We start from the raw sequence: 27,455 nt of genomic DNA on the forward strand, positions 1-27,455 counted from the left end.
AAACACCACCTAAAGATGGTCGCTGAAAACTTCTTTAATACACATTTATGCTGTGCTTTAGTGGTAGTATGAGAAAGATGACATTAAAAGCTGTCAGATATTTAATTGTATGATGAAGTGTTTTCCATTTTAGCTTATTCCAGTCACCTTTCTCTCACAAGACCTTTTGCTGGTCCTCTTGTCCATGTGAATCCTTTCATTATGGTATTGTCTCTTACTTAGAAACCTCGAGCTGCCTATATGGCAATCATCATGTCTTGGCAGCACCTTGGACTAAGACGATGAGGTCTCTGTTAGTATCTGACACCTGGTAGAAATGGTGAGGTATTGACACATCTTACTTGCATGTTGTAAAAGGCCATCTGGAAAAGAAGGCCTTGAAAATGGTTCAGTTTGCTTGAAATTAGTTAAAAAAAAAAAATCATCATCTGCCATCTGCTAATGTGTGACTTTGTTGTACCAGGACTTCAGAGCCAAGAGTGTGTGTTCCCTTTAACATTAACAGACCTGAAGTTGCACCTTTTTTTTTTTTTTTTTTTCCTTGCTATAATGGTGCTTAATGTTTTATGTTTTATGGCTGTCAGGGTTTTGGACTGTAGTCACTGATGTCACTCTAGTTTCATTCCATGTGTTGTTTCCCAGCCGTGCCATCCTTTTAAGTAGAGCTGGGCACTTATACTTAGTAGACATTCACCCAGGATGGGTGTACTTTGGTTTTGTGCCTTTTTCATGTTTGCTTTGCAAACATTGTAGTGAATGCGATTCCAAACAGAAGCCTTCCCCAAACCAAAAATCTTTACCAGGACATGTCAGAAATGCTGCAAAACCAAGCTGCTGATTCATAAATCAGAAATTGCAATGTCATTGCACTCAGTGTCAAAATAAATTGTGTGATAAAGATCTGTGAACAGTGAACAAGTATGCACAAATAATCTATTAGGAGACAATTAAGAAACAGAAACTGGAAAAAACCTAAATGCATGCAGTGTTTCCTATCATTTGGTTTGCCCAGCTCTGCTCATAAGCAACTGAAATTGTCCCCAAGTTCTGTTATGTGGGTTATGCTGGATGAGGGTACGTAGCATCATGCTATTCGGTTGCATGAGGAGTCAAGAGTAGTCATCACCAGCATTTCCATTTCTTCCATTGGCCACAAAAAATATTGTGTAGCTAAAATCTCGTTTACCACCAATTCTATACCCTCGTTGGCAGACCACTGGTCTAAAATGCTTCCTGAAGTGTGCTCTAACCACAACAGCTTTCAGTTCTTCTGTAAAACCAGGCTGTCAATTGCCTTTCCAGGGGAAGACTTACTGTTCCATCTGTGGAGAATAGGCCAAGCATCTGGGGAGAGAGTCCACCCAAGTTTGCTACAAAACCCAATAGAGTTGTTGTGCGTGAAGGCCAAACAGGCAAATTCTCATGTAAAATAACAGGACGACCTCAGCCTCAAGTAACTTGGTTTAAGGTATGATTTCCCAAAAAATTAATGTTTTCTTGCTCTTTTGAAATTTGCTGACTTGAAAGGATGAAATGCACTTGACACTGCAAATTATCATGGTGAGAATTTACATACAAGGAGAGCCATGTTCTTCCTCATTTTTATGCTGAATAAACTCACAAAATATAATAGGTTTCCTTCTCAGTATAAATTTCTCCTTTTTCTGTCTCACTGTTGAAAATATTTGTACGAAAGTATAATCTGAGAGCACCAAACAAGATCCAGGTTCTGTTATGAAAATAACAAGTACAGGACATACATGCTCAAATACTTTACTAACTAGACAAGAGAAATAGAAAAAGGATGGGAAATGTGAATATTATCAAAATCTCTGTTTTATAGAGAAGGTCTGCAGGGATTAATGCTTTGACTGTGGTTATAGAGGAGTCTCTGACAGCTGTGAAAATTACAGCTGTATTTCCCAAGACCCATGTCAGTGTCTCAGTCATAAACGGCCTTTTCTGTACCACTCACATTGGGTTTTACCCATACATTAGAATGAAGATTATGTTTGTAAAGCAATGAAATTGAATTGACAAGAAAATTAACTGTTTAGGAATTAACAGATATGATTGGGGTTTTTTATGCATGATTGTTTTTTGCAAATTTAAAAAAAAAATGAATCCAAGGCAGATAAACAACAGCTCAAATGTTTCAGTCTGACTTCCGATAAGACAGTGGTAGCAGAAAAGTGTCTGACATAAAATAAAGGAGACCTGATCTGTCAACTTCAGATCTGCATTAGAACTGGGAATTGTAAACATCTGTCATTTACCAAAAAAAAAGCTTTATAAATGAGCAATATTTAAAATTCATTAGACTATAAAAAGACATTGAAGACTTAAGTCTTAGTGCCCCCTTCGGGCATAGACAAGATCTCCAAACGCCTGGTTTTTTTGTTAGTAAGCAGAGCGCATTCAGGTGATAATTAAATATTACACAGATTAGGCCACTTTCACTGAAACTATTAGTATTATAGAGAATTAAAATTACTTTCTTTAATTTGGAAGACCAAATATATGACTGCTCTGTTGGCATCCTGCTCCACTTCAGCCTTTAACAGACAGTTGCCCTATGTATAGTAGAAAAAAAAAAGCTTTTCTCCAAGCTTTTATTTTATTCTGGAGTCTCCAGGTTTGGGGGCTGGGGAGAAGAAACCACAAAGAAACCCAGAAAACTGCTCATAGAGCAGAGAAATGCTTCCAAGTCATTATCTGCTTTATTCCAGACTTATCCTTGTTGTTTGTAATACAAGAATGCCAGGGTACATCTCAGCAAAGAAACAGCCTCTTGCTGTGGAAGCACTCAACTCACTAAGACATTCCCTTCAGTTGGCATCTCCAACTAGTCTGCTTCTCCCTCCCGCTGCTGTCAGTTCTTTGGGGCCTGCTGGCTCTCGCGACAATCTGCAATGGAGCTGCTCCACAGCAGCCTGCGTCCTGTCCCACCACTCCCTCTAGGTTTTCCAGTTGTGCAACTCAGTGCAAAACAGGATTTGTCATTCAGTTCTCTTTATTCAGGGCTGTGTGGTAAACAGCAAGTAGGGACTAGCAATCCAGCGGCTTGGATCTACGCTTTGGTACTTCCTCACACATGTTTTTGCAGTTTGTTAGAGGTTATATTTTGCAATTGATTGTCAGCTTCTATAATGCATTATTCTATAAACTGGCATTCACTGTCTGATCACATGAATGAAGTATGCAAAGTTCTTTTTATTAGCAGCTCCATCAGTTCTGTTCATGTTTATGTCCTTAAAAATTATATTTCAATACTTTCAGATCTGCATATATTATTCTGTAAAATACCACAGGTGTGCTGTTCAGAGGTTCAGTTGTCATACCATTGCTGGCCTGCAGACACCCAGTCCACCCTCCTGAACTTAGCCTCAATCCATCGCTTTTGGTTAAATTGGTTTTCTTTAGGCTTTCATTATATTATGTGAGCACCTATTTTGAGCTCACTTCCAATAATTCATACACTATGTAAGGTATAAATGTGTTGTTGCTCTTTATCAGTTTTATTGGCAGGTTGTTGTTGTGAAGCATGTTTTTTGCCTCGCTGTTCATACGGCATGGATGAACAGGTAACCATGCGTGTGCTTTGACTGGCTGCAAACAAGCTCAGACCCACGTTGCTTCTGGTCATGTCCAGGAAGCACCAGGGGCTGCAGGGTCCTGCTGAGTGGTAGATATTTCAGCATCGTGGAAATGAATTTACATGGCTGCTGGACCACATCTGGCTAGTGCAGAGACAACACATGACCACCTTCCATACAGCATGGAAGCTTTATAAACAATTAAAATCGCGCTTTTCAGAACTGATGAATAAGCTTTCGTGTAAATGTTTTACTCTGCTTATTGTTTTCTTTCCTCTTTTCTTACTTGTTAAGTTGCAAAGAACAGAAGCTCCTACTATATCACTGTCATACCCATCATGAAAATTAGCTTATTTTTAATTCAAATAGGACTTACAGCACCCAGATAGCAGTGAGTTGGTAGAGACTTCAGGAATGACAGCATCTGAAAACACTGTAGTTTCCATAATGTTTACTGACCAAAGCCCTACAGATTGTAGATTTGTACACTTTCCCTTCCTTAATTTAGGATAGGAAAAGCTGTGGTGCCTGACAGCAAGAGAGTCCTCTTTAATGGCTGGTGCTGCAGCAGAAGCACTGATTTGCTCACAAATGAGGTGTTGGTCAATTATTTCATAGAATTTAAAAGCAAAATTTGTTATTCTGATCATCTAATATTCTTAGCAGAATTTTTTCCAATTCCTGAAGTAATTCAGCATAAAGGAGCTATTGAGGGATAGAGAACTATTCCCCTACTTTAAATTTTTTGCTTGAAAGCGTGATGTATGGCTTCCTGGAACAAACATGAACAGAAAACTGGTTTGAGCCCACATACAGTGAAAAGAAATTTTTCTAGGAATATGGATATAGTAAATAATGCAAAGCCAAAACCAAACTGAGGTGAGTGGGTGGCAAAATGCAGGGGAAAACAGCCTCCTGCAGATATGAATTATATAACTTTTGGACACAGCTTTTTGTTTATACCATCTGAGTATTATTCATAGAAAGAATTTGGCTAAAAGACAGGAGAAAGTCATTTTGACCTGAAGTTTTCCCCAAAAATTTCTTTCTCCCCTTCTCTTATCAATAGCTAGCTGTCTCATGGTGTCTTGTGATATTTGCAGGGTGATATTCAGTTGCAGCAAAATGAGCGTTTCAACATGTTTGAGAAAACAGGCATCCAGTTCTTGGAAATCCAAAATGCTCAGCTCGCTGATTCAGGAATTTACACGTGCACAGTGGTAAACAGCGCTGGGAAGGCATCTGTGTCTGCAGAGCTCACCGTTCAAGGTACAGCAAAGAGTTTACACAGAAGAGAGCACAAGCAAACCACAGACATTCCTTTAAAGTATCTTTAGTTGTGTTCTCAGTATAAGCATTCGCTTTTTCCCATTATCTTCCTCTCTCTTCATTAAATGATGCATAAATGATAGCTTGGAGCATGCTACAGCTGAAAACATTGTGTCAGTTTAATGAGGAAAAGGCTATCCAAATGCTTTGTTACAACTTGCTTTAAAACCAACTTTTCATTTTTACTGTGATTTCGACCTCCATATGGTTTGAACATAGATTTTAATTTCACCAAATGGAAACCTTGCACTTGTCATTATAATCAGTAATTAATTTTGTATTTGTTGAGTACCAGCACCAGATGCACATTTATACCAGCTCCTTTTTGGGAAAAAAAATATTGAATCTATATTTGTAGAACCAGGAAAGTAAAGTAAAGGAGCATAACCCTAAACTGTAAGAGAGAAAAAAAAAAAAAAACAGCTTAATGAGATTAAAATTCAGTGTTCTCAGCTTCCAACCCTGCCTTATTTCCCTGCTGTTAAAGGAAATAAATGTCTTTGTAATAAATAATTTGGGATGTTCTATTCCATATATGCATTACCATATACAGTTCATTTTGTAGTTTGATGCTTCCAATGGTGTCTTCTACATCAGCCTCAAAATCACACAGCCTTCAGCAACCACACTAAAGAGGATTTTTTGCCACTCAGTGGGCAAGCAGACACTGGACCCAATTAAATAATTAAATAAACAGCTGCTGGCTTCAGCTGCAGTCATAAGATCACTGCGTTACACACACGCCCAGCAGTGAATTTTTTGATGCAAGATTTTTAAGTTTACATCAATGCTGTTACTCTGTAAGATATCAAGAATATAAATAACAAGGGGATTTACGTTTGGGATCCTCAGAACTACATGTAGCCTTTACCATTTAAAGCTGTACCTTTTATCTGTAAGTTCCAATCTGATGAAGCCATTGTAGAAGGAGCTTCTACAGGTTGCCAATTCAACTGATGTTTTATAGAAAGGGCCATTTTTTTGTTCAATAAGCCCTTTTTAAACAAGAAACTTGATCCTCACTTGCTCTCCCTGAAGTGGTGAGCTTTCTGTTGTGTAATGGGTACATCTGCCTTGAGAGATGGTGCGGAACTGGGGTCACAAAGTCAGTTGTGGTGTATGTTTGCTTCAGATGCTGACCACATCTCTGAATAATGCGGGCATTCTTTCTTGGATTAGTACAGGTCAGTAAAAAGGGCACTCTCTTGCAATGTACTTGACTAACCAGATGATTCCACTTACCTAACCACAATATATAATACCTAATTCTTTCATTGTCAATTAAATCAGGTCATAGGAGTTGCTGCAAGATGCTAGCAGACAATCAGGTGGCTCAGAATTGCTACATTTTCTTTCAAATCCATGCAATTTCATATATAGATAATCTTGTTCCAAGAGCTACATTTTTTCCTCAAGTTCCCATAGTGGAAAGTGGAGAGGGAAGGGGAAAATGTTCTTTTGATAAACAGAGTTGCATGGTATTGTCTTGTCTGCAACCAGTAGTTATTCAGCTTTCTCTTCTGCATTTATCCAGTCTCTTTTCAGCTTTAATTTTTATGTGAAGGATTTCTGTTACTGTTTATTGACAGGTTTATTGAAGTGAGGTCAACGGGTTATTTCCCTCTCTCACTGCAACTTTTGTGTGTGTGTAAATAGATTCTTTTGGTCACTCTGAATGGTGTGGCAAGTCCAAGCATTTAGATGTGGATTTTGCAAAACACAGTGGAAATCAGGATATCATCCATCACATGTTTTTGTTTTTCCCCTAAGGCAAAGACTCTGAAAGCATTTTTATGGAGTATTTGTTGATGACTTGCAAAAATCATTACCTTGCAAATTCATTAGCACATGTCTTTCTACCATAGCTTCTAGTCTCACAGCTGGCAACGACATAGATGCAACTTTGATCTAACAAGGAGAAACCAAGCTGCATCCTGTGCTGTTAACTAGGGAAGAATGGAGAGATGTGGTTAGTACTTGATCTGGAGTGGTATTTCTCTCCTCCCAACTATTTATTATCTCATGTTACCCCCAAGAGAAACAAATACTCTCAAGGTTTGGAAGACTGCATGGAGGATTACATACATATGAACTTAAGAGACCAACTATGGGCAAACATGTGCTCAGTTATATCAAAGCAGCTGATGAGGTGCCCTGGCCAATCTATACAGCTCAGCCATGTTCCCAGATTTCCTGGTGGTGTTGCAAAGTGAAGAAATGCGATATATTAGCTCTTGTGTTATTCATGTTAAATATGGTAATACATGATAATACTTGCTACACAGTAAATGAGTTGGTAGAAGTTTAGAGGTGGGCCCAGGTTTTGGGATTTTTTACTACTGTTAATTTGGTTTTGTGTTTTAGCCAGAGGACAGCTATACTTTCCCCGTGGGCATGCTCCGGTCTAGTACTCATGCTTTGTCTTTCTCCACTTCTACAAGTTCTGTGGAGTTCCCATAAGATCTGATGAGCTGCCTCCCAACTGTAATTTCTTCCTTACTTCTTTCCCCAACAAGGGGCCTTTGGTGTTCACAGAACCTTAAGTTCTCAAGAGACTTGAGAAATTAGTTGACCCAGCAACGTCTCAAAATGGACCAAGACCTCTTTGTGTTTCAGCTGAGCAGCTTGCTGCTGTACTTACCAAATTTCAGATGTGGTGATAGTCAATCTTGACTTGAGTGGATTGAAAGTATGAAGACTGAAGTTTCTTAAGTATATTTTTTGCTTAAAATCTTTCAAATGTATAGAATTGTGTACAGTATTGTATATATAAATTACCTGGGTTTTCATTTTTTATTTCAGGTCCAGATAAGACTGAGACATACACTCAGCCGCCATGGTATGTTTTTACTGGAGTACTTTCTCAGAATATCTAATTGCAGTACACTAATTTTGACATTTATTGCACGAGCCTTCCTCACAAACTGATAAATCTTTTTGGGTCAGTCTGTATTTCAAAGTTAGAAAATGTTCACTTGGAATGAGATTCTCTTTTGCTGCCAAATTCAGCTGTCCTGGTAGACTCCTGTGAAATAGTAGGTGGAACTGGTGGCAACACTATGAAGTAGAGAGTTCTGGTCTGGTTCAGGAAAGCAAAATTTAGATGGCTTCCCATGTAGCCAAATAATTATATAATCTGAACAAAATCTATATGAGGAGAAATTCTACTCTGTATCAATTGGTCGAACTTCCTTTCTGGAGTCAAAAACCTGTATGCATCTTGTCAGGGTTGTCCCAAAGCTTTAAAGTGCATCATCAGTATGAACTGGTTGTTCTTTGCTGTCATAATCCAAATATGGTATGGCCATGGTCTTTGCTATTGTCTGAAAATACATACAAAACTATGGGTAAAGTAACAAGAAACAAAAAATTTCATATCTTAGGGATTTATCAAGATTTTAAAAGTTAATTTATTATTATTTTTTTTTAAATAATTTTGTAAAGTGGCTTTTCTTTATGAATAGAAAATGCAGGAATGAAATGCTCTAAGCTGACTATGTAAAACACTTTCATGAAGGCCAGTTGCTTTACAGTCTTCAGGGTGTTTAATCTGTGCTCACATGCCCTGGATGGGATGTCAAAATGGCATGTTTGCATTTTCCTAACTCCATGTCCACTGCAAAGTGGATCTGAAAATGCTGTGCTACCCTGTTTTTCAGGTCTGTGTGATTTTTAGGAACATTCTTTAAAATAAGTTTAGTGTACATGGAATTGTGCAGCTCTACAGCCAGAACTCCCCAGGTACTGTGCTCTCCAGAGTAGTTTTGCCTCCTCCATCATTTATTCACAGGAAAATAGATAGTTTGTAAAATGTAAAAATCTTGCAGTTTTAACTGCAAGTCTCCCAGGCATTATATCTCTAGTACATTTAACTCTGGCTGAAGAAAGTACCACAATAAATATCCTGAATCTCCCTGAGAGAATAAGTCAATGGCCGTATTGCAAAACAGAGCTGGGCTAGAAATTACTTCCCATATTTCAAATATGTTCCAATTCTGAGTTGGAATAATACTGTGAAAGTGTGAGATACACACACAGTGCTCTATGGGTATTAGCTTAGTGGTCAGGGCAGTCAACTTCAATGAAGGAAACTTGGATTCATGTCCCCAATTAGTCAGCTACTCTCGTGCCCTCAAAGTACTGAACAGCAGATCCATCATAATTCTGAGAAACTCTTCCTAAGAAAATCATAGCCTCAATTGTTATGTCCAGTCGATTATTATTTTTGACAACACCCCCTCTCCCTTCCCTAGACTTTTGTCAAGTTTCCTGATCAGTCCTCTTGAAATCACCTAAATTACAAAAAGCCATAATTAGAAATTGTAAATTCACTGCACAATTTACATTTTCTTTTTCCTTTAGGGAACTGTTTTATGTGGTGTTTTGAGCTATAATTATACATAGCCTCAATTTATTAAAGCTGAAAGTAGTGTTACATCATGGTCATCCCAGGGGGTCACGTAACTGCTCTCTATCTAAAGCAGTGTAAGCAAGGTTAGTGTCTGACTCACAAAACGTGTTAGAACCTGAGCAGTGGATTTGTATCCATAAACTCCTCAATTGAGACAGTGTCTGAGCAAATGATCACATTTAAGGAAGCTTTTCGCTTCACCTCTTCCATCCATGTTCTTAATTTGTGTGAAGGAAACTAAGGGCTAATTTGTTCACCTCCTTGCTAAGGGCTTGTGCATTTATATCATTGCTGATAATAATAATTAGTCTTTATGCTGTGTCATATATCTGTAAACTTATCATTTTCCTTCAGCATGCCATCAAAACCAACAACAATTACTGTCAAAGCTGTTGAAAATTCAGAATTCAAACAGGCAACTAGCAATGGGATTGCTAAAGAGCTGAAATCCAACAATGCTGAACTCATGGTTGAAACCAAAGACAGGGTGTCAGCAAAAAAAGAGACCTTTTACTTCTCCAGAGAAGCCAAAGACATTAAGCAGGGACAGCACCAAGAATCCAGTGCAGTGTCTCCTCAAGAACCTAAAGAAGGAAAAAAGGGATCCCAGGTCTTGCAGAAAACTTCAAGCACCATCACACTACAAGCTGTCAGACTGCAACCAGAACCAAAGGCAGAACCCCAGGCCACTTTCATCAGACCAGGTGAAGACAGGAAAAGGGCTGTGCAGCCCCTGCTGTCCACTCAGCAAACCCCAACTCTGACAGGGCAAGTCAGTCCACGAAGTAGAGAAGCAGAAAACAGATCTGGAGCCCGGAAGGCTGCAATGGAGGAGAAGAGGGAGCCTCTGGGAATTCCCCCTCAGTTTGAGAGCCGTCCACAGAGCCTGGAAGCATCAGAAGGCCAGGAGATTAAATTCAAGAGCAAAGGTAAAGGGATGAAAGTTATCAGAGCCCTGGGGTTAGTCAGGTTCTTCTTCTGTGTGTGGAAGTGGGGAAGTAATTCCTTCTTCATTGCAAGTTGCCCTCCTCCTAAATAATTTTCGAAACAGATGCAAAATCTCATCCATTTTCCACCGTACTCTTCTCAAAGACATTTTCAAATCATTCCATACTGTAGCATCCATCCCTTCTCTCATTTGAGATTTCCCCAGATGGAATCAATGCTACTCTTTATAGGTGGTAGTTTTAGGGCCTCTGATATGAATGTGCAAGAGAGAAAATGGATGGTAAGCTTTCCAGAACTGTAGTCATATTGCCCTTGAGCCAAAAAAATGATCAGATAAGAAACTACAATCAGTCACTGCATTTCCCTTGCGGCATCTACTTTTACCCCTCATATTTCGTCGACCCAGTGCTGATCTGAGTGCTTCCTTGCAGCTGGGATGATAAAGTCAGAATTAAAAGGGAGGTTTAGAGTTTGCTTTGCAGAATTTGACCGTGTTTTAACCTCTCAGAAGAGTAATGAGAGCTGCATTTTGCTGAATCCAGGGAGTAGATTTGGAACACTTCACTTTTTTTTTTATTTATTACAATTTTAGTAGAAAATAATTTTGAAGCATTTTCTGCTATTTTTTTTAAATAACATTCACGCTTTAAAGTGTTCCCACAAGTGAGAGAGAAATTGTTTTTTATGTCTCTGGAGGAAAAAAAAACTCAAAACAAAACCATGGTAATTTATTTCCTGGAAAAGAATACCCAGACTCACAGAATGTTTGAAGTTCAAAGGGACCTCTGGAGGTCATCTGGTTCAACACTCCTGTTAATGCAGCATCACCTAAAGCAGTTTGTCCAGGAACTACGTCAAAATGGCTTTTGAATATCTCCAGTGAGAGAGAGTCCACAACCTCTCTGGGCAACCTGTGGCAGTGCTCAGTAACCCTCACAGCAAAAAAGTGTTCAGACAGAACCTCCTGTGTTTCAGTTTGTGTTCATTGCCTCTGGTCCTGCCACTGGACATCACTGAATTGAATCACTGAATCACCATCTTCTTTACACTCTCCCTTCAGATATTTATATACTTTGATGAGATTCCCCCCAGCCCTTCTGTTCTCCAGGCTGAGCAGCCCCAGAATAAACAGTCTCAGTGGTAGGTACAATTGATTGCAAAGTACTGCTGGGTGCTCTGAGAAACTAATTTAGCAGGGTAGGAAGGAATGGGGAGAAATGTCTTTCTTTCTCCTTTTAATATCTCATCACATCCGTTTTGTCTGTGTCGTTTAGAGGAACAATATTCAGATAGGAGTGCTTGGGGTTTTTCAAGTTACTAAATATTTGCTATTTTAAAAGATGGACTGCCCTAGAGTCTTGGAAGATCAGAAATATCAAACCATCTTTTTGAAGGTGATTTTGTTTATTAGTTGCTCATTAAGGTTTATGTAGTTATGTATGTGTAAATTATACTTAATTTACACTAAAGCTAAGAAAGAAATTACACTAGGGGGAATACCTGTTCATAAAAATTCAAATACCTGATTGTCTAGTTTCAGGGAAACCAAAACCAGATGTGGAGTGGTTCAAAGAGGGTGAACCTATTAAAGCTGGAGAAGGTGTCCAAATATATGAAGAAGATGGAATTCATTGCCTATGGTTAAAGAAAGCCTGCTTGGGGGACAGTGGATCTTACAGCTGTACAGCTTTCAACCCCAAAGGCCAGACTTCCACCAGCTGGTTGTTAACTGTCAGAAGTAAGTAAGTTCTCTGCACTTTGAAAATTGTGGCTGGGCTTTTCTAAGCCGTCAGTGGGTGGTGACTACAAAATTTCTATTACGACTTTTCAATGCAGGTTAATTCTGATTCCTAGCTCTGTGAATAATGTGGTGTGGGATAGCTGGGAAACCAATTTCTGCATCAGTTTCCCTTCTGACCTTTTGGTTTTGTTGTTTGTAGAGCTAAAACCGTCTCGTTGAATGTTTTGTACGCAGGGAGGCCTGTTCTCCACTGAGGTTTTCTATTGATGCTTGTATTTAATACAGGTTGCTAGAGATTTTATTGCTGTTATTCGACATTCAGTTCTTTTGGAGTTGGTTAGCATTTCTGTAGGACACTGCATATCTGAATGTTTTGCGAGCACAAACCAATCCTGTGCAGTAATGCCAATAAGAAGAAAAGTGAAGGAATGAGAATTGCGTTCTGCTAAATTCAAGTACACTTTCCAGTGGCAAATTATTTTGAGCTTGATGGCACTATCTTACTGGTCTGGTTGAAAGATTTGTGGGCCTCTTAGCAAATCCTGTCGTCAATTCTAATCTTTTCACTGAGTTTTAGGTTTTGTTCTGGAGCTATGATCATGTTTATGCAACATTTCTCTATTTGCTGTGCCTGGGGTGCCAGGATGCCCAAGATACTATCTTTCTGTCTCATGAGAGACCTGTAAACTGCATCCTTAAGTCACCCTGTTTCACTGCCAGCCAGGGCAAATTTGGGAGAGGGACTGGGAGAAGACAGCCAAGAGGAGAGAAGAATTATCCTTCCAGTTCTTTGCGCTGAGCTCTCTGGTCATACGTTGCATACAGTTCTAGCGATTGGCTGCAAATGGTGGATTCTGGCATAGAAAAACACCACCTAAGACACAGCTTGAGGGCTGGCAGTGCCTGCCTTGTAGATTACAGAACTCCTCCTTTATATCAGTCCATTGCTCAAAATTATTTCTGTTTCCCAATAAAACATTTCACCATAGTTTTGATTTATTTTTTTTTCCGCTTGTTTGCATGGGATGAATCTGTTAGCCCAGCCACGTCACCTAAGCATACCTAGAAAAAGTCACTAAGTGGTAAAGATAATTTTTTCAATATGGGTTAAAGGAACTGTTTTCATTTTGGTTTTAAAGGGCATAAGGTTCAAGAGGTTGCTCCGTGCTTTTCCAGTGTCTTGAAAGGATGCACTGTGAGTGAAGGGCAAGACTTTGTGCTGCAGTGCTGTGTAGGAGGTGAACCTGTGCCTCAGATCACATGGCTTCTCAACGGTAAGGAATCCCCCAGGCTGCAATACACATACGCACCTACACCCACAGTCTCCACTGCCGCTCTGATCAGTACATAGCAAGGCCGTCAATACTGCACAAAGCACTCCAAATCACCGTAATATAATCCACTAGAATATTTGAAGAAAATCACTTTATATGCACATAATATGCACGAAGGGTGGTTTTCTTGAGCAGTTTTCTGTCTTACTGCAGTTTTCCAGTATGTCCAGCAGGGGACTCTGGTGACAAGATTCTAGGCAGACGGATTTCGTTAAACACAGCTTTTGACCACACTGCAACAAAGCCTGTGTAGCAACACTGTGTGCTGAACCCGGTGCTACCCCACTCCATTGGAACTAGTCTCTGCTAGGGATAATAAATTCTAAGCAAAGTAAATGCAGTATATCACTCTTTATAGGAGGACGGAAACCCATGCCCGATTCCACTCTTCCATCAACTGGGCAGATCATAATTGGTATTACCAGCTGTGTCCCCAAGATCTTAAAATCACTGCTTTTCTTGTTGCATCTCTACTAGAAATATGTTACTTGAGATTCTAACACTTGTCCAAAGCTGACTGAAAAAAGGGATAAGTAAAATATTTTTAAATTTTATCAGACTATATAATCTCCTATCTTGCCCTGATTGCAAACTGAACATGCAAGTTTCCTTAACAGTCCTCTCTTAGTATTGGAGTCAGGCCCAAACATCAGCGTTTTGCTTAGATTCCAAATTATTTCAGAGATCCAGGGACTACACGCTTCGGCTAAGAACTCTTTCCATTTAGAGCCTTATCTATTAAATGCTAGACAGATTTATTCTGCTTAACCCTTGATCACCTCTGTTACTCCTGAAGTGCAATTTATTTTTTTTGCAGACTCTCCCAGGCTATCTATCTTTGCGTGTATGTGTGTGTGCCATTTAAAGACAAAGAATAGCATACTTTGCCATACAGATGTTTCCTCCCAGATTTTTTTAAAAATTAATTATTTGCACATGATCTCTGTTTTTCTTTAGCTATTCAGAGTAAATGGGATAACTGAAAAAGGTGGTAGGGCAAATGAACCATGACCTTGAGATTGGTATGTTCCCACAGCCTGGTCTGTTCCCCTTACCAACAGCTCCATGTCTAGAATAGAAATGCCACTGCTTTATTTACAACATGAAACATGTGAGTAAAGGCTCTGACACTCTCCCATTGGAAATAATTTGTTTCTGTCTGAAGGCTATTCTGCAGTTCCTCTGCAGACGTGAGTAGAATCACTGTTTTGCTATGCAAGAATTGTGCCTTGCAGCACAGAAGGAGCAACTCCGATCCACAGGGTCAGTCATTTCATCTTCATGTTGCAAGGGTACCCCCTGCTCATTAAGCTTTCACTTAGTCGTTGAATGATGTACTTATACCTGTTGTCTTCCACATACAGAGCATCTTCCCGTCTCAAATGACTTTCTGTGTTACAGTTCATCAGGCATAGATATAGCATCTCCATTGATGTAACCATGTTCTGCTTTGCTAACCAGAAAACCATTGACTCCTGAAAAATACAGCCTACAGATCAATAAGCAACATGTTTCTGCAGGCCTCCAGTATGCACTGTGCCCCCTGCCTTTTTTTCATGATGTTTGTTCTGAATTGACCTTTCTTCTCACTAATCTCAGATGAGTCTGCCCCTGTTCAGGTATAAACATGTTTATTTTGCATCCAAGCTTCTAACTGCATTTGGATCGATATCACAAGGAGGCAAAAGCAGGTGTGTTTTTTTCAGATAGTTGGATTTCAAACAATTAGGGTTCTGTAAGTGAAAGCCAGTGCATTAACTCTGCTCTTAAATCAGAAGGCAGTGATGCGTCTGAGTAACCGAAGCACAAGAAACTATCATAATAATAAAAATTATGGACATCATATATTATTTTAAAGATATAACCATACTAATTTCATTCCAGACTCCTAAAACATACAACCATAGTTTAATGCTTTTCTGTCTTACACCTGATTGTGATACATAACTGTTTATATACCATTTTGATACAAACTTGAACAGATTATAAGCAGTAGTCTAATGCTGATAATTCCATGCACACTCCTAGGGTCATTATTGTGATATCCATTGTAATGCAAACATTTCCTTCCTGTCTAACAGCTAGCTAGATACTACAAAATTCTCATATTTATATACATTATAAAATGAAGGAGAAAGTTGTGTTTCTGGTCCTGAAATATTACTCCAAGCAGACATAACAACGCTTTTGGCAAAATGACTTGATGGACTCTTTCATCAACTGGCCATATGAAGAGAACAGCATAATCACAGTATATAATTTGAGGCAGGAAGACAAATTTTGGTTTTTTTTTTTTTTAAAAAAGTGTGTTACAAACTGCTGTCCATGCTTGGAATATAAAGCTTTTTACATTCACAACCAATAGTCTGTGACAGAGAAAAAAGAAATCTGCTAAGAGCAATCACACTACTGTTCAAAATACAGCACTTTTGCAGAACCCCATAGAAACAAAAATCATATGGGACAGGATGTGTAAAGTTCACAAGAAAATATCAAATGCAAATTGCCTTCCAAGCATGACAATGATAACAACCTGGAATTAATTTTTGAAATGAATATTGAGAAAAGTATGCATATCTCGGTGAAGTAATGAATGTAAAGACTAAGTTATCAAATCATAAGAAACATGAACAGAAGGCTGATTTGAGAAACAAAAAAAAAAAAAATAGGAAAAAAGCAGAACAGTCTCACTCCTAGACTAGCCAGCCTCACTTCAGCAGTGTCCCTTGATGCTGACCAGCCTGTATGCTGTCCAGTCTGCCTTCCCGTAATCTTCAAGGAATCCTCACCACCTAAGAACCAAAAGACTTACAATAACTTCTTGTACAACGTTACATACAAATACTACTTTACATACTGAGCATTTTTACCAGCTGTGACTACATATGAATTTAAAACATTTTCTGAGGCATTATATAGATTGACCTCCCTTTCAGGTCAACCAAGACAAAAAATAGATGATGTATGCTGTGCATTGTCTGTAATTACTTCTTAGTATCTGAGAGGATGAGTAGTTTTTCCATATTCATAGGGACTGCACAAATAAGAGTTACCTGACTGAACTACAGATTTTATTCGAGCTCTTACTGTTCTCTGCAGCTCTACCATCTTGAGTTTCTCTCTCATATTTTTTCCCTATTTTAATGACTTAAAGCTTTTTTCCAACTTTTTCAGCATGGTTCTTTTTTCCTGTTGCTCTCACTCTGCCCTGTATTTTAAGTTTCTTTCTGAATTTTCATTGATTTACTGGCAAATTCCCTGAAAATAAACCTCTTTTGTTTTAGTTCTGACCTGAGCAAAGCCTTATAGATAACTTTTTACACATGTTCTCTGTGACAATGCTTCTGTATGTAACTCCAATTTACTTTAGCTTCTTTATCCACTTTATTGGTAACTTATTTTTAAATTGCAGGAATGAGGCCTATGTGACTGTATTTTAAATATCTTCCTTTTTGTACTGCTTCCCATGCGGTTTTTTTTCCTATCAGTTGAATTGAGCCTCTTTCTGCTGAATTTAAAAACGGTATGACCGTGACTTGAGCATAACAATTCTCTCAGTAGTGTTTGGTTTTAGGATAGCTTTCTGATCTGTCCAGAAAGCTTTTAATAAATGGGCCAGGGGAAAATTTCCTTTCTTCTGGCATAACATGCCAGCAGAAAGGTATTTTTTGTTATTGTTCCTGCTGCCAAGCTGTCATGGAAATTTGACTGTTCTGCCTCTGGAGAAGGGAACGTTTCACTACTGTGAGAGTTGTTTTTATTAGATCAAAATATAAGTACAATGGACATAATTTAGAATCTTGCTGCAGGTTATTCCTTAGGGCTGATATACTTGCATTCATTTTCTGGGGTCTGAGGAAAAGGATGCCCTGTAAATGAATTCACTGTTCTGTGAATAGTGCTAAAAATTAGTCAGTTTAGTTGGGAGCTGCAGTGAAAAAGAGGATGACCTGACAAAATTTGAGGACACAGTGAAGGAGGCCACATTTTCTTTTGCCACGTAGAACACTCGCCCTATTCATCTGCTTATTTACAACTGAAATAAAAAGGCATTGTTCTGGTTTTGATGATGAAGCTTTTATCCTGAGTGTATTTCTGGTATGGTTATCATCATAGTATCATTAGTCACCATTAATAGTTTCAATGTCAGAATCCCAGACAGGCTCCAGATATTCTACAGTGAGACTGGGAAGACAGTCTAGTGCCCCATGTCCTCTTGCAGAAAGCTTCGTCTGCTTGGGCTTTTGCTCTACATGTGCATCTTTGAATGTAATGTTGTTCTTTCATGGAAAAGATATGTGATGGGACCTAATAAACAGTCTGTGTGTACCTGAGTGAAAGGGAGCTCAAAGGTACCCATAATAAGAATGTCAACTGTGAAGAAGGTGGAGAGAGTTTATTCTAAAATTGGAGTCTTCTGGGCAGTTGATTAAATGTTCACCTCATTTTTTCATGCAGTATAAAATTTGCTAACTTAACAAACAGATAACTTATGAGATAAGTAAAGGAACAAGATCATCTTCCACATTTTATAACATATCTAAGTATTGGATCATACTGATTTTGGCACATGTTTATATTTCAAAATGAAACTTCATATGCAGATAGATAGTGCATAGATAATGACTGCCTTCTGAGTTTGCTGGTGTTGAAAATCAGAGGTGAGAGAAAAATCTGTGCCATCATTTAATTTGTCCTTTTAGCAACAGAATCAATTTTGATCCTTCCTTTTGACCATGGTTTCCCAAGTGACAGATGTCTTTGTTTCATTCCTGTACATTTTTTTCTGTAGTTTCACCCTCTTCTCTTAGATGACCCTATTTTTTTTTTCCAGCATGATGTTTATGCACAGATACCAGGCCCTCTTAAGCATTGCATACACTGGGAAAGCAACCAATGATGAGTCAGTAGTGGAAACTATTTAATATTGGGAAAACAGATTGCAGAAACATTTCAGAAAGTAAGGCTCAGATTGATGACAGTTCCTGAAACAATAGCAAGGAAACTTTAACCAGTCTTCACTAACATTTAAACACGTTCCAAACCAATTCAAGGAACCAGTTTCTTAAAAAGAACTTCTATAGTAGTCAGGTCACCACAGATCAGACTGTACCTGTCTGTTACCAGACTATACATAATGTAGTGTAGGTTGACTGCTTGTGTAAATCAGCCTCTTGGCTCCATTTTAGATTTTGCTGTCTCTCTTGGAACATCTTCCACTACAAAGTACTTGATGGAGGACTTCAAGTACTTCTCCATGCTCATCAGGTTTTGCACATCTAGATAATAACGCTAATATCTAGTTTCAGGCAAAGTACAAGATGGAGACAATGTCTGAAGCAAACGCACAAGGCATTTAATTTCTTATCCACCTGAGAGAGAATCTATTAAAAACACAAAGATAAACCTTTCTCCTCTTGCTGCTACTCAAGGTGGCAGCCAGTGAACCTAATGGCAAGATTTCTCTGACAACCATATTCTGCTTTGTGCTTGGATGCTGCTGTCTGTAGTCACTAAAGAGCAGTGGCTGTGCACCAGAGGGCAGGATTCGGCTCTGAACTTTTAATATACTGGCTGATGTTAGGCATCCAGATTTCACTGAAAACAAGAAGTCCTTTTGAAACTTGTGGCTGATGTATTAAGACAGTTCTCTTCCTTTCTGTTTGCAGACCAGCCAATTCAGTATGCCCATTCCACTTTTGAAGACGGAGTTGCAAAATTGACTGTACAAGATGCCCTACCAGAAGATGATGGTATTTATACATGTCTTGCTGAAAACAACACAGGACAGGCATCTTGCAGTGCTCAGGTCACAGTCAAAGGTGAATATCTCAGCCTGCTGTAATAAGTGCAATGATATCAGCTATAATCTTTTTTTAAAAGATATTGGATCCTTAACAGATGTGGTGTTAAGTGGATTCCCTGTTTTTTCTAAGCTGTTATCAGCTGGGTACCTTTTCTCCCCCTTAGAGGTATGTACAACTGAAGTGCTTAAGCACTGTGAAATGTAAAGTAATACATATGTTTCAGAAAAAGGTATTAATGCTCTGACCTTACCAAGAAGGGGTTGGTGTGGTACAGAGCAGTGAGGCTAAGTTTTGGAAGATGTGTACCACTGTAGAAAAGGACTGTTGCTGCTGAAAGAAAAATAAGTGCAGTATCACCAGTATCACCCATCAGGCAGAGGGTGTTATGGTGAGGAGGCAGATGCTGCTACTCTGTCTTGAAAGGCAGAGAACAGGGGCCAGTGCCAGGGAATGCAATTATGATGGCAAATGCCAATATTCTTGTTCTGCTACCAGAATTGATCAGAGATAACTCTGAAGAGGTATGTATCAGCTAACTGGGAGCAGTATATCTCTAAATAAGCAGAATTTTGATAGTGAAAGTACCAGAAGAACATTGTAGCAAGCAATTGAGGTGATCTGTTGTCTCTGAAATCTGAGAGCACCCTCTTTGTAAATATCAATAATTTTGATGCCCTCAGTGGTGATTTGCCATAGCTGATTTGTCCATGAAAGCCATAATTGTGCACTAGGATCTGAACAAACAGTCTAAAAAGACCAGAGATCGCAATGAAAAGATAACAATATCCCATGTATAAATTGAACAGTGAAGTAGTATTAATCAGTATTATTGTCTTTATTCTTATAATCTCACATGGCATCAGTTTTTACAGGCATTTTTTTTATGGCCTGGAGATGATGAGTCCCCTCCCTCTACAATCCCCCTCCCTCAGACTCTCCCTCTCCCTATAATCAAGCCTGTATTTGGTATTTGTCATCTGCAAATGCTTTTTTCCCAAAGTTATAGTAATTTGGCACTGCCTGTCCAACAGACTGCTGAATGTTAGATGCCAAGGGAACTATTCCGTTTGTCTATGACCAAATAATATCTGCCCCAAATTTGTACAGGCAGCTTGGTGGGAAACGTACCCTGATCCCTAGGATCCCAAGATTTGTCTTTGTTTGCCAATGTTCTGTGGTGTTTGTCTTCACCACTTCAGTGATATCCCTGCCCCTATTCTGTCTGTATGAATCTACTTAAAACCCTAGACAAGCTTAAAATGAAAAAAAAGTAATGCTGATAAACCTATGAGTTAATTTCTTGATTACCAAATTGAAAATGTAGTCATCCCCTCCCTGCCCTCTCCCCCCACCCCTGAAAAAAAGGCACAAAGTAGGAAAACAGTGATTTAAAATGCCTGAAACTAATCTGCTCTCAAAGCTGTCATTTATGATTTCTCTGAAGCATTTTATCTGCATTAGCTGAGGGCAAATCAAAAGCGCTCTACCTCAAGGGAGCTGTCTTTGACATGGGACCTGCTGATTCTTCACAGGAACTCAAAAACCAAAAAGACAGCCCCTCTCTTACTAACCATTTTTGAGTTATTTTAGGGTTGACATACAATGCTAACATGGGGGCAATAGTGACCTAACCTTTCCTGAGACTTGTGTACTCTGCTGAGCTATTTCAGGCTATGTAGTCGCTGTTGCACTGAGTTGGATTCCTCCTGTGCTTTAGCTAGTCCAGGGCTAGAAAGCTGCATTGTCAATATTATGGGGAGTTAGTTCCTGTGTTTTACATCCCATTCTATTTTCTGGGAGTCATGGAGTGGGGGGGGAAGAACAAGAGCAGAATTAAGAACATGCATGACAGGCTGTAAAGCCATGTGTTCAACATTTTTACAGCTTTAGCTGTCCCCTCCAATTCCTCCCTAAAACTCATTATGTCCCTGTTGCCATGAAGATTACAGTAACTTTCCCCAAGACTCAGATCAATGTGGATTTGCCTGCCAAAAATAGTACCAAATTTAAAATCGTGATTTCCAAATCTCTTATCTGTTCGTATATTTTTTTCCACCAGACCCTCTAGCAAATGTTTATTGGCATTAGAGTTCTCTGAGACTCTTGAATGCTGCTGCTAAGGCTTCTCTAAATGCTCAGCTTTTGCAGACAGATTACAGCAGGAAATCAGTGTGCGTGCAGAAAGAGAGGAAACCAAAAATCCTCTCCTGACCAGACAGTGATTTTTTGGATAAAGTCTGTAAAAGCTGCTTCTGAATTGTAACCCGTCTCTCTCCAGTTCCTTTTTACCTCCAAGATGATTTAAGTTTTTCAGGTTTCATGCAGTGCTTAGTTTGTTCAGTAATTGCTAGAGAAATATTTTCCTTTTGTATTTGAAAAGTAATTTGTATTTAATCTAAGAAAGAATGGATGTTCTTGGCATACCATCAGTATCAGACTAGTGTCAGAATTCAGCTTTTCCTTAACTTGCTACTGTGGTCCTTGGACATATCTTTGAGTCTGTCTGAGTCTACATTTCACTTCATATTGCCATTTTTGGCTTTGCGATTCTAATGCAGCAAGGGCCTCATGGAGAGGCATATCTGCTGTAATTGTGAGGGAAACTTTACCTGGAGTGAATTGTCTGTCTTAACAGTAAAACTCAATTTTATTTTTCAAAGGCTAAAAGCTCCACCTTCTAAATTAAATTAAGTTCACAGATAACACAGAGAAGTCCCCCATAGTACAAGTCGATACTTAGGGTGTTACCTGGACACATTTATGTTTTCTGATCATCTTTTTTTGCATTCTTTGTCCTGTAGAAGGCTGTTCTTTGTTTTGTGAAAGGAAATTTCCTTTTGTGGGATTATTGTAGGAAACAACATTTTAAAGGCCCTTTGCCCCATAAAGGGCACCTTCTCCAAGTCCTGTTAAGCTAGGAGGGGATTTATTCCAGTACTTTCAGTATGCTTCGCATTGGGCTCTGGATAACCAGCTAAGCTTATTGTGGCATAGCATTCCTTCTAAGTCATCAGTCTCAGATTCATTTATGGTTGTCTTTTGCTTCCTTAGTATTCAGCAGGATAAATTCTGCCTAGCGCTGAGCAACCTCAGTCCTTCCTTGGTTTTGTATGAAAAAATGCTGAAGGTACTTAGCTATTTATAGGAGGCTTTTGGCACTGTGTCAAAGAAGTCCCACACTTCATATGGATGGGGCATAAGAAATGCAGTGGTCGTAAAAAATTCAAACTAATCAGCCTTCTGCTTATTTAAGACAAGAAAATAACATCTTCAGATCACTTAAGTAAGTGATCTGAAGGCTGAGTAAATTGGGATTCATTAGGTAGTCTGTGGAGAAACTAAGTTAATCAAGGTAAAGCTAATTTTGGCCTTGTGAAAGACTAAGTAGACTAAATTGAATCTTGACAGCTGTCTTCGCTGTGACAGTGGTTTCTTACAGCTGAAATACAGGTAGAGATGAACTACAGAGAATAAGCAGCACTTCTTTGAGGAACCAGCCCAAGAAATGTTTTCACCATGAGAAATTTTTCTAACTGAACTCTCCAGTGCACTGGATAAAATGCTAGTTTAATAAGTCTAATGCAAGAAAACCTAAGAGGTGAGAAACAAGGTCCAGGTGATTCAAACACTCAATGATAGATTTTCCTGATATGGTACCATTTGCTGCTCTGCAAATGTTAGACTTTTTTTTCCTTTAAACTTATGCTTCATTTTCTATACACAGGGAGATCAGAATTTGGGAGGCTTTGTACAACTTTTTAAAAAAGTTTTTAAACAACATGTGCATGACAACTGTTTCTGCTGTTGTATGTGAAAGCTAGGCAATTGAGTTGGTGTTCCCATCTAATATTACAATTTTCATATTGTTTTGTCATATGAAAATAAGTATACAAGCCACTTTTTAAATACACTGGACATGCCATTTGAAAAAAAAAACCAAACCCAAAACAACAAACAGCTCCTTAACAAGGATATGCAGCGTACGTTCAGGTCACTTGAAATATGCAGTGATTATATATTGACGGTGATTGAAGATACTGAAGTTGAACATTAATATTAATCGACTTTTTATCAGGGTGGCTGAACATTTTAATCAGTTTTTTATGAATAGTAAACTGAGGTGAGGAGAAGTTAATTGACTTTGGATGTACCTATATAGTGAGTCAGTGTTAGCACTTTGCTGTAGCTGTGACAATCAGAGTATGCAAGAAAACTAGTGGTAATACTTGGTACAGTTGGAAGGTAAAGCCAGGTCCCAGACATAGTAACTGTCTTTCAGGTCTGCCTCATACCTGAGATAAGCCTCCTGATATGTGGTTGTCTCTGTCAGTTAACTAATCACTGACAAGGAATTATAGGTCAGATCCACCTGTAGAAAAGATGTGACAAAGGGATATTTAACTGCCTGACATTCACACCAAAACCTGGGTGACTACACAAGATTACAGGCTGGAGGGAGAGTGGGAATAGGGATGGGACATATGATGGGCTCAATCTAATGTTGTGCCAAAGCAAATTAATACTGTATGTAGGAAGCTTTTGTTCTTTTGCAAACAGACTCTGCATGTAAGAGAGGCTGCTAATTGCTTTTCTCAGCTTTCTCTGGGGATGATATCAAGCTGGAGTGCTTGTTGCACGAGGACTGACTCCTGGGAGAATGTCCTTCCCTCTGCAGTTCTGTCTACTGCAGTTCTGCAGTAGATGACAAACAAAATATCTGACCCACTGCAGGCTCCTTGAGAGTTTTCCAGCCTCCTCCCACCAGGCAGCAGCATCACTGATAGATTTCAAGAGGGAAGGCGTGATGCATGGGTAGTGATAGCAGCAGCACAGGCTTGCAGCCAGGGTACTTTTGTGGGCTCTAATGCTCTGCAGCCACCCATTTTGCTGATGCTTGTCGACTGTTTTTTGAATAGGGGCTTAATACTGCCTGCCTTGGTGAGCAAACACTATTCAGCAAATGCTGCTGCTCCTGCTTATTGACTCTTGGCCTCATTTCTCCCTCCCTGCCGCCTCCCTGCCAGCTGTGCACTTTCCTCCCTTTCACCCCCACCACTTTCTGTTCACGCTTTTTTTTTTTTTTTTTAGTGCAGCCTCCCCAGCATAAATGTCTATGTTGGGAAGCCTGTAGCCCTTACAATCCGATTACTGTAGACATTCATTGATCGTTGGATGAGCAGATTAGAGGCACCTGAAAGCCTGTTAGTGTCCCTGCTGTAGCAGTTTATCAGAGCTGTGAAGGGAGATGCTGTCTGGAAAACCAGTTCATTTTGTTCCTGTCACTCTTCCATCTGGTGTGAGTGGGACCATAAAATATAACCAGGTGGAAGAAAGGCTTTCAGGTAGGAGTCTTTTCTTCCAGTCATGAGAGATGATGTTTTTAGGTTGTGGGTTGTTTTTCTTTCTATCTCAGAATGACCTTAGACATTAATCTTTTAAAGAAGGTTATCACTGCAATAAGCAGCCTCTCTTTGAAGACTTAATTGAGAGGCTACAGCTTTTTTTTTATCTGAGATACATATTTCTGCCTAAGGTAAACTAAGTATGATGTACTTGCCTACAGGGATGAAATATTTTCAATATTTTCAGCTTTTCAAATTCACTATTTGAAAGCATTTTGTTGTGTTTCAAGCATATCATAAATATAAAGGACTACAAAATACTTTCCAAAATATATGAGTCTTGTTGAATGTCCAAAAGGCATTCCAGACCAGTAGCCTGGTGGAATCACTTGGATATGTAAGAACTGGTTTCAGAGCACTAAGTGAAAGGGAGGGGGGTTTTGTTACTGTATTGAAAGGTCAGAGGTAAGCTGTTGTGAACATCAAAGGAACTCTGTTCCAGTGCTTTCAAGAGTGTCCCAAAGTTCTCAATCCAACACTCTGTATGGGTCACTAACAGCTGTAATCCTTGTAAGACTAAGCTGGTTTTTTCTTTTTTTTTTTTAAAAATGCCTTCTTTCAGCACCTCAGGACCAAATGAGAAATACAATACAATGCCGCCAGAGACCAAAAATGAAGGACAAAAGCAAAACATGTGTGGAAGCTTTTAATGATACAGGATTTGTGCCATCAATATAAACAAAGTTCTCTGAAGACAGCTTCTTGATATATAAATCATTTCCAGTAAAAGGGGAACCAAATTTGGATGCAAAGGAGGGATGAGTGCTTAGAGAATAAGCATAACTTAAATGGCAGGAATTGCATTAATATTTCTTGTAAATGAAAAACAAAGATGAGATGCTGACAGAAAAAAAATGTTTAATTTAAAAAGAAAAGAAAAAAGGAAAAAAAAAAAGCCACCCCTATGTCTGATGGTCTTCTCAACTGTGAAGTGATCAAATGCTGTGAACATTAAACTATTATGTACCAGAATGACAGAAAACAGATGGTCACTATAACCGTCTTGGGAATGGCTGTGCATTGGCCAAAGGGGCAAACTGTCCCAGTTTTGATTGCCAAATTCTGTAACGCTTGAAGTTTCAGCTGAAAAGTGGAAGTCATCAAAATATATATAAAACCTGTTAACTGAATGCATGCGTGAGTAATTTTGATAGCATGGGCATGATGTTACCCCAAAGAATATTTCCAAGAGCACCTGATGTGGATTAGCTAATGGGAACTCAACAGTCAGCCATCAAACTAGCTCATAGGATTTGCACTAGTTCTGCAAATCTATGCAGTTCTTGTGTCCTCAAAGGCAAAAATGTCCACATAACAGAAAGAGCATGACAGAATTTGTTGTATGTACATTTGGGATAGTAAGTATCTCTAACTAGGCAGATACACCACTCAAACACCTGCTTTAGCACTTCTTCTTGAGATCTTATTTTGTCAAGCAGTGATACCTCGCTTTTAGAAGAATAAGGTTTCTATTTTACAGACTGGAAAAATGAGCAATTCAGAGATGTCTAAGCGCCTTGATACAGGTTACAGTTTGAGAACTAATGAACAGATCATTCCTTTGCAGTAAAGGAACACAGGGCAGGAACTTTGTGTAGCTGTATACCACTGCAGGTGTTTCTGTGCAGCTTCAGTTTAGTCAAGCCTTGACTGCCATTTGACATACAGGTTTTTTTTTTTCAGGGTAACGTTTTAGTTTGACAGATTTTTAATATAATTTCATCAAGAATTTGAGAAGAAATAACCACATACTAGAACTACCTTCTCTTTTCTGGACTTAAATGCCAAAGAAGTCATGCTTTAGAATTCCTTTCTGACTCCAGCTTTTATCCAGAAATACAGCTTTGCTGCATTTTTTCTTTTTCTTTTTTTTTTTTTTTCCTTTTTACCTTTCTAACTTAAAAAGTTTTCTTGCTCTCAAGATGAGTCTTATTTGTCTTACTTGAGGGGTTCCTTACAAGCATTCTTTATATGGTGTCCTTTTGATTACTCACTCAACAGAGTGAGCAGAACTATTGTAATGTTACCCCAGGTAACTATTCTGTTGCCAGTGTGGATTTGCCAGAGGAGGGAAGGGCTTAAGGGGCTGTAAGTCTTTATATCAGTGGCATCTTCAGCGACTTTGCACTTTATGTGACTGCCTGTTCCTATTGTGCTTCCATTGCATTTCAGCTCATGCACAGCCCAGATTTTTTTTCCTAATGGCAGTGGTATCTTTATGCACCATGATACACTGCAATTAAGCTAAACTCTACCTGGGCAGCCACACGAAAAATTGAGACTGTATGTGTGAAGGTGAAATTCTGCCTCAGCAGTTATGCACATTTTCACTGCTGAGCTAACCTGGCTTGATCTTGCATATATGAAGCACCTTTTCTGCAGTTCTCCGTGTCAGACTGGTACCTAATGATGGGGAATTTGTTAGCAGTTGGCCAGTTCAGCTGCCTTATAAATGCACTTGGTAGGTATACATGCTCTCAGGCCTTCCATGGAGTTGTTGTCTGTGGCAGTTTCAGAAGAGCATTTACTTGATGTAAATAACTTGCAAACAAGGTTAGTCATTAATAAGGCAGACAGCCCTGAAGGCAAAAGTAAACACCACTTCGGCTGCAAAAAGTTCCAGTGAGACTGTCACTGAGGTATTCGGTCTGCTGCCTGCAGAGAGTTCTGCTCTGAACTCAGCTGGCTACTTTGTATCTCTGTCCCCTGCACTCAAAAATGAGACTTTTCCTGAGAAGGGGAAGTGGAGAGGGAGGTGCTGAGCTTTTCTCCCTGGGATTCAGTGATAGAACTCGTGGAAATGGTTCAAAGCTGTGCCAGGTAAGGTTTAGACTGGACATTAGGAAGCATTTCTTTTCTGAGAGTGTGGTCAAACACTGGAACAGCC

General features: G+C 39.1%; 1 protein-coding gene across 2 annotated transcripts in view; it reads left to right on the plus strand.

The window, feature by feature from the left end:
* Nucleotides 1–27,455, plus strand: part of MYLK (myosin light chain kinase) — a 218,319-nt gene that overhangs the window by 93,056 nt on the left and 97,808 nt on the right. For both annotated transcript variants that reach the window (XM_074145668.1, XM_074145670.1), the window contains exons 5-11: nt 1,303–1,468; nt 4,700–4,865; nt 7,728–7,764; nt 9,691–10,265; nt 11,819–12,022; nt 13,165–13,299; nt 19,029–19,181. In XM_074145668.1, the coding sequence (XP_074001769.1) occupies nt 1,303–1,468; nt 4,700–4,865; nt 7,728–7,764; nt 9,691–10,265; nt 11,819–12,022; nt 13,165–13,299; nt 19,029–19,181 (1,436 nt within the window). The remainder of the gene's footprint in view (nt 1–1,302; nt 1,469–4,699; nt 4,866–7,727; nt 7,765–9,690; nt 10,266–11,818; nt 12,023–13,164; nt 13,300–19,028; nt 19,182–27,455) is intronic.

Source organism: Numenius arquata, chromosome 3, assembly GCF_964106895.1.
Source record: "Numenius arquata chromosome 3, bNumArq3.hap1.1, whole genome shotgun sequence".
Taxonomy (NCBI): domain Eukaryota; kingdom Metazoa; phylum Chordata; class Aves; order Charadriiformes; family Scolopacidae; genus Numenius; species Numenius arquata.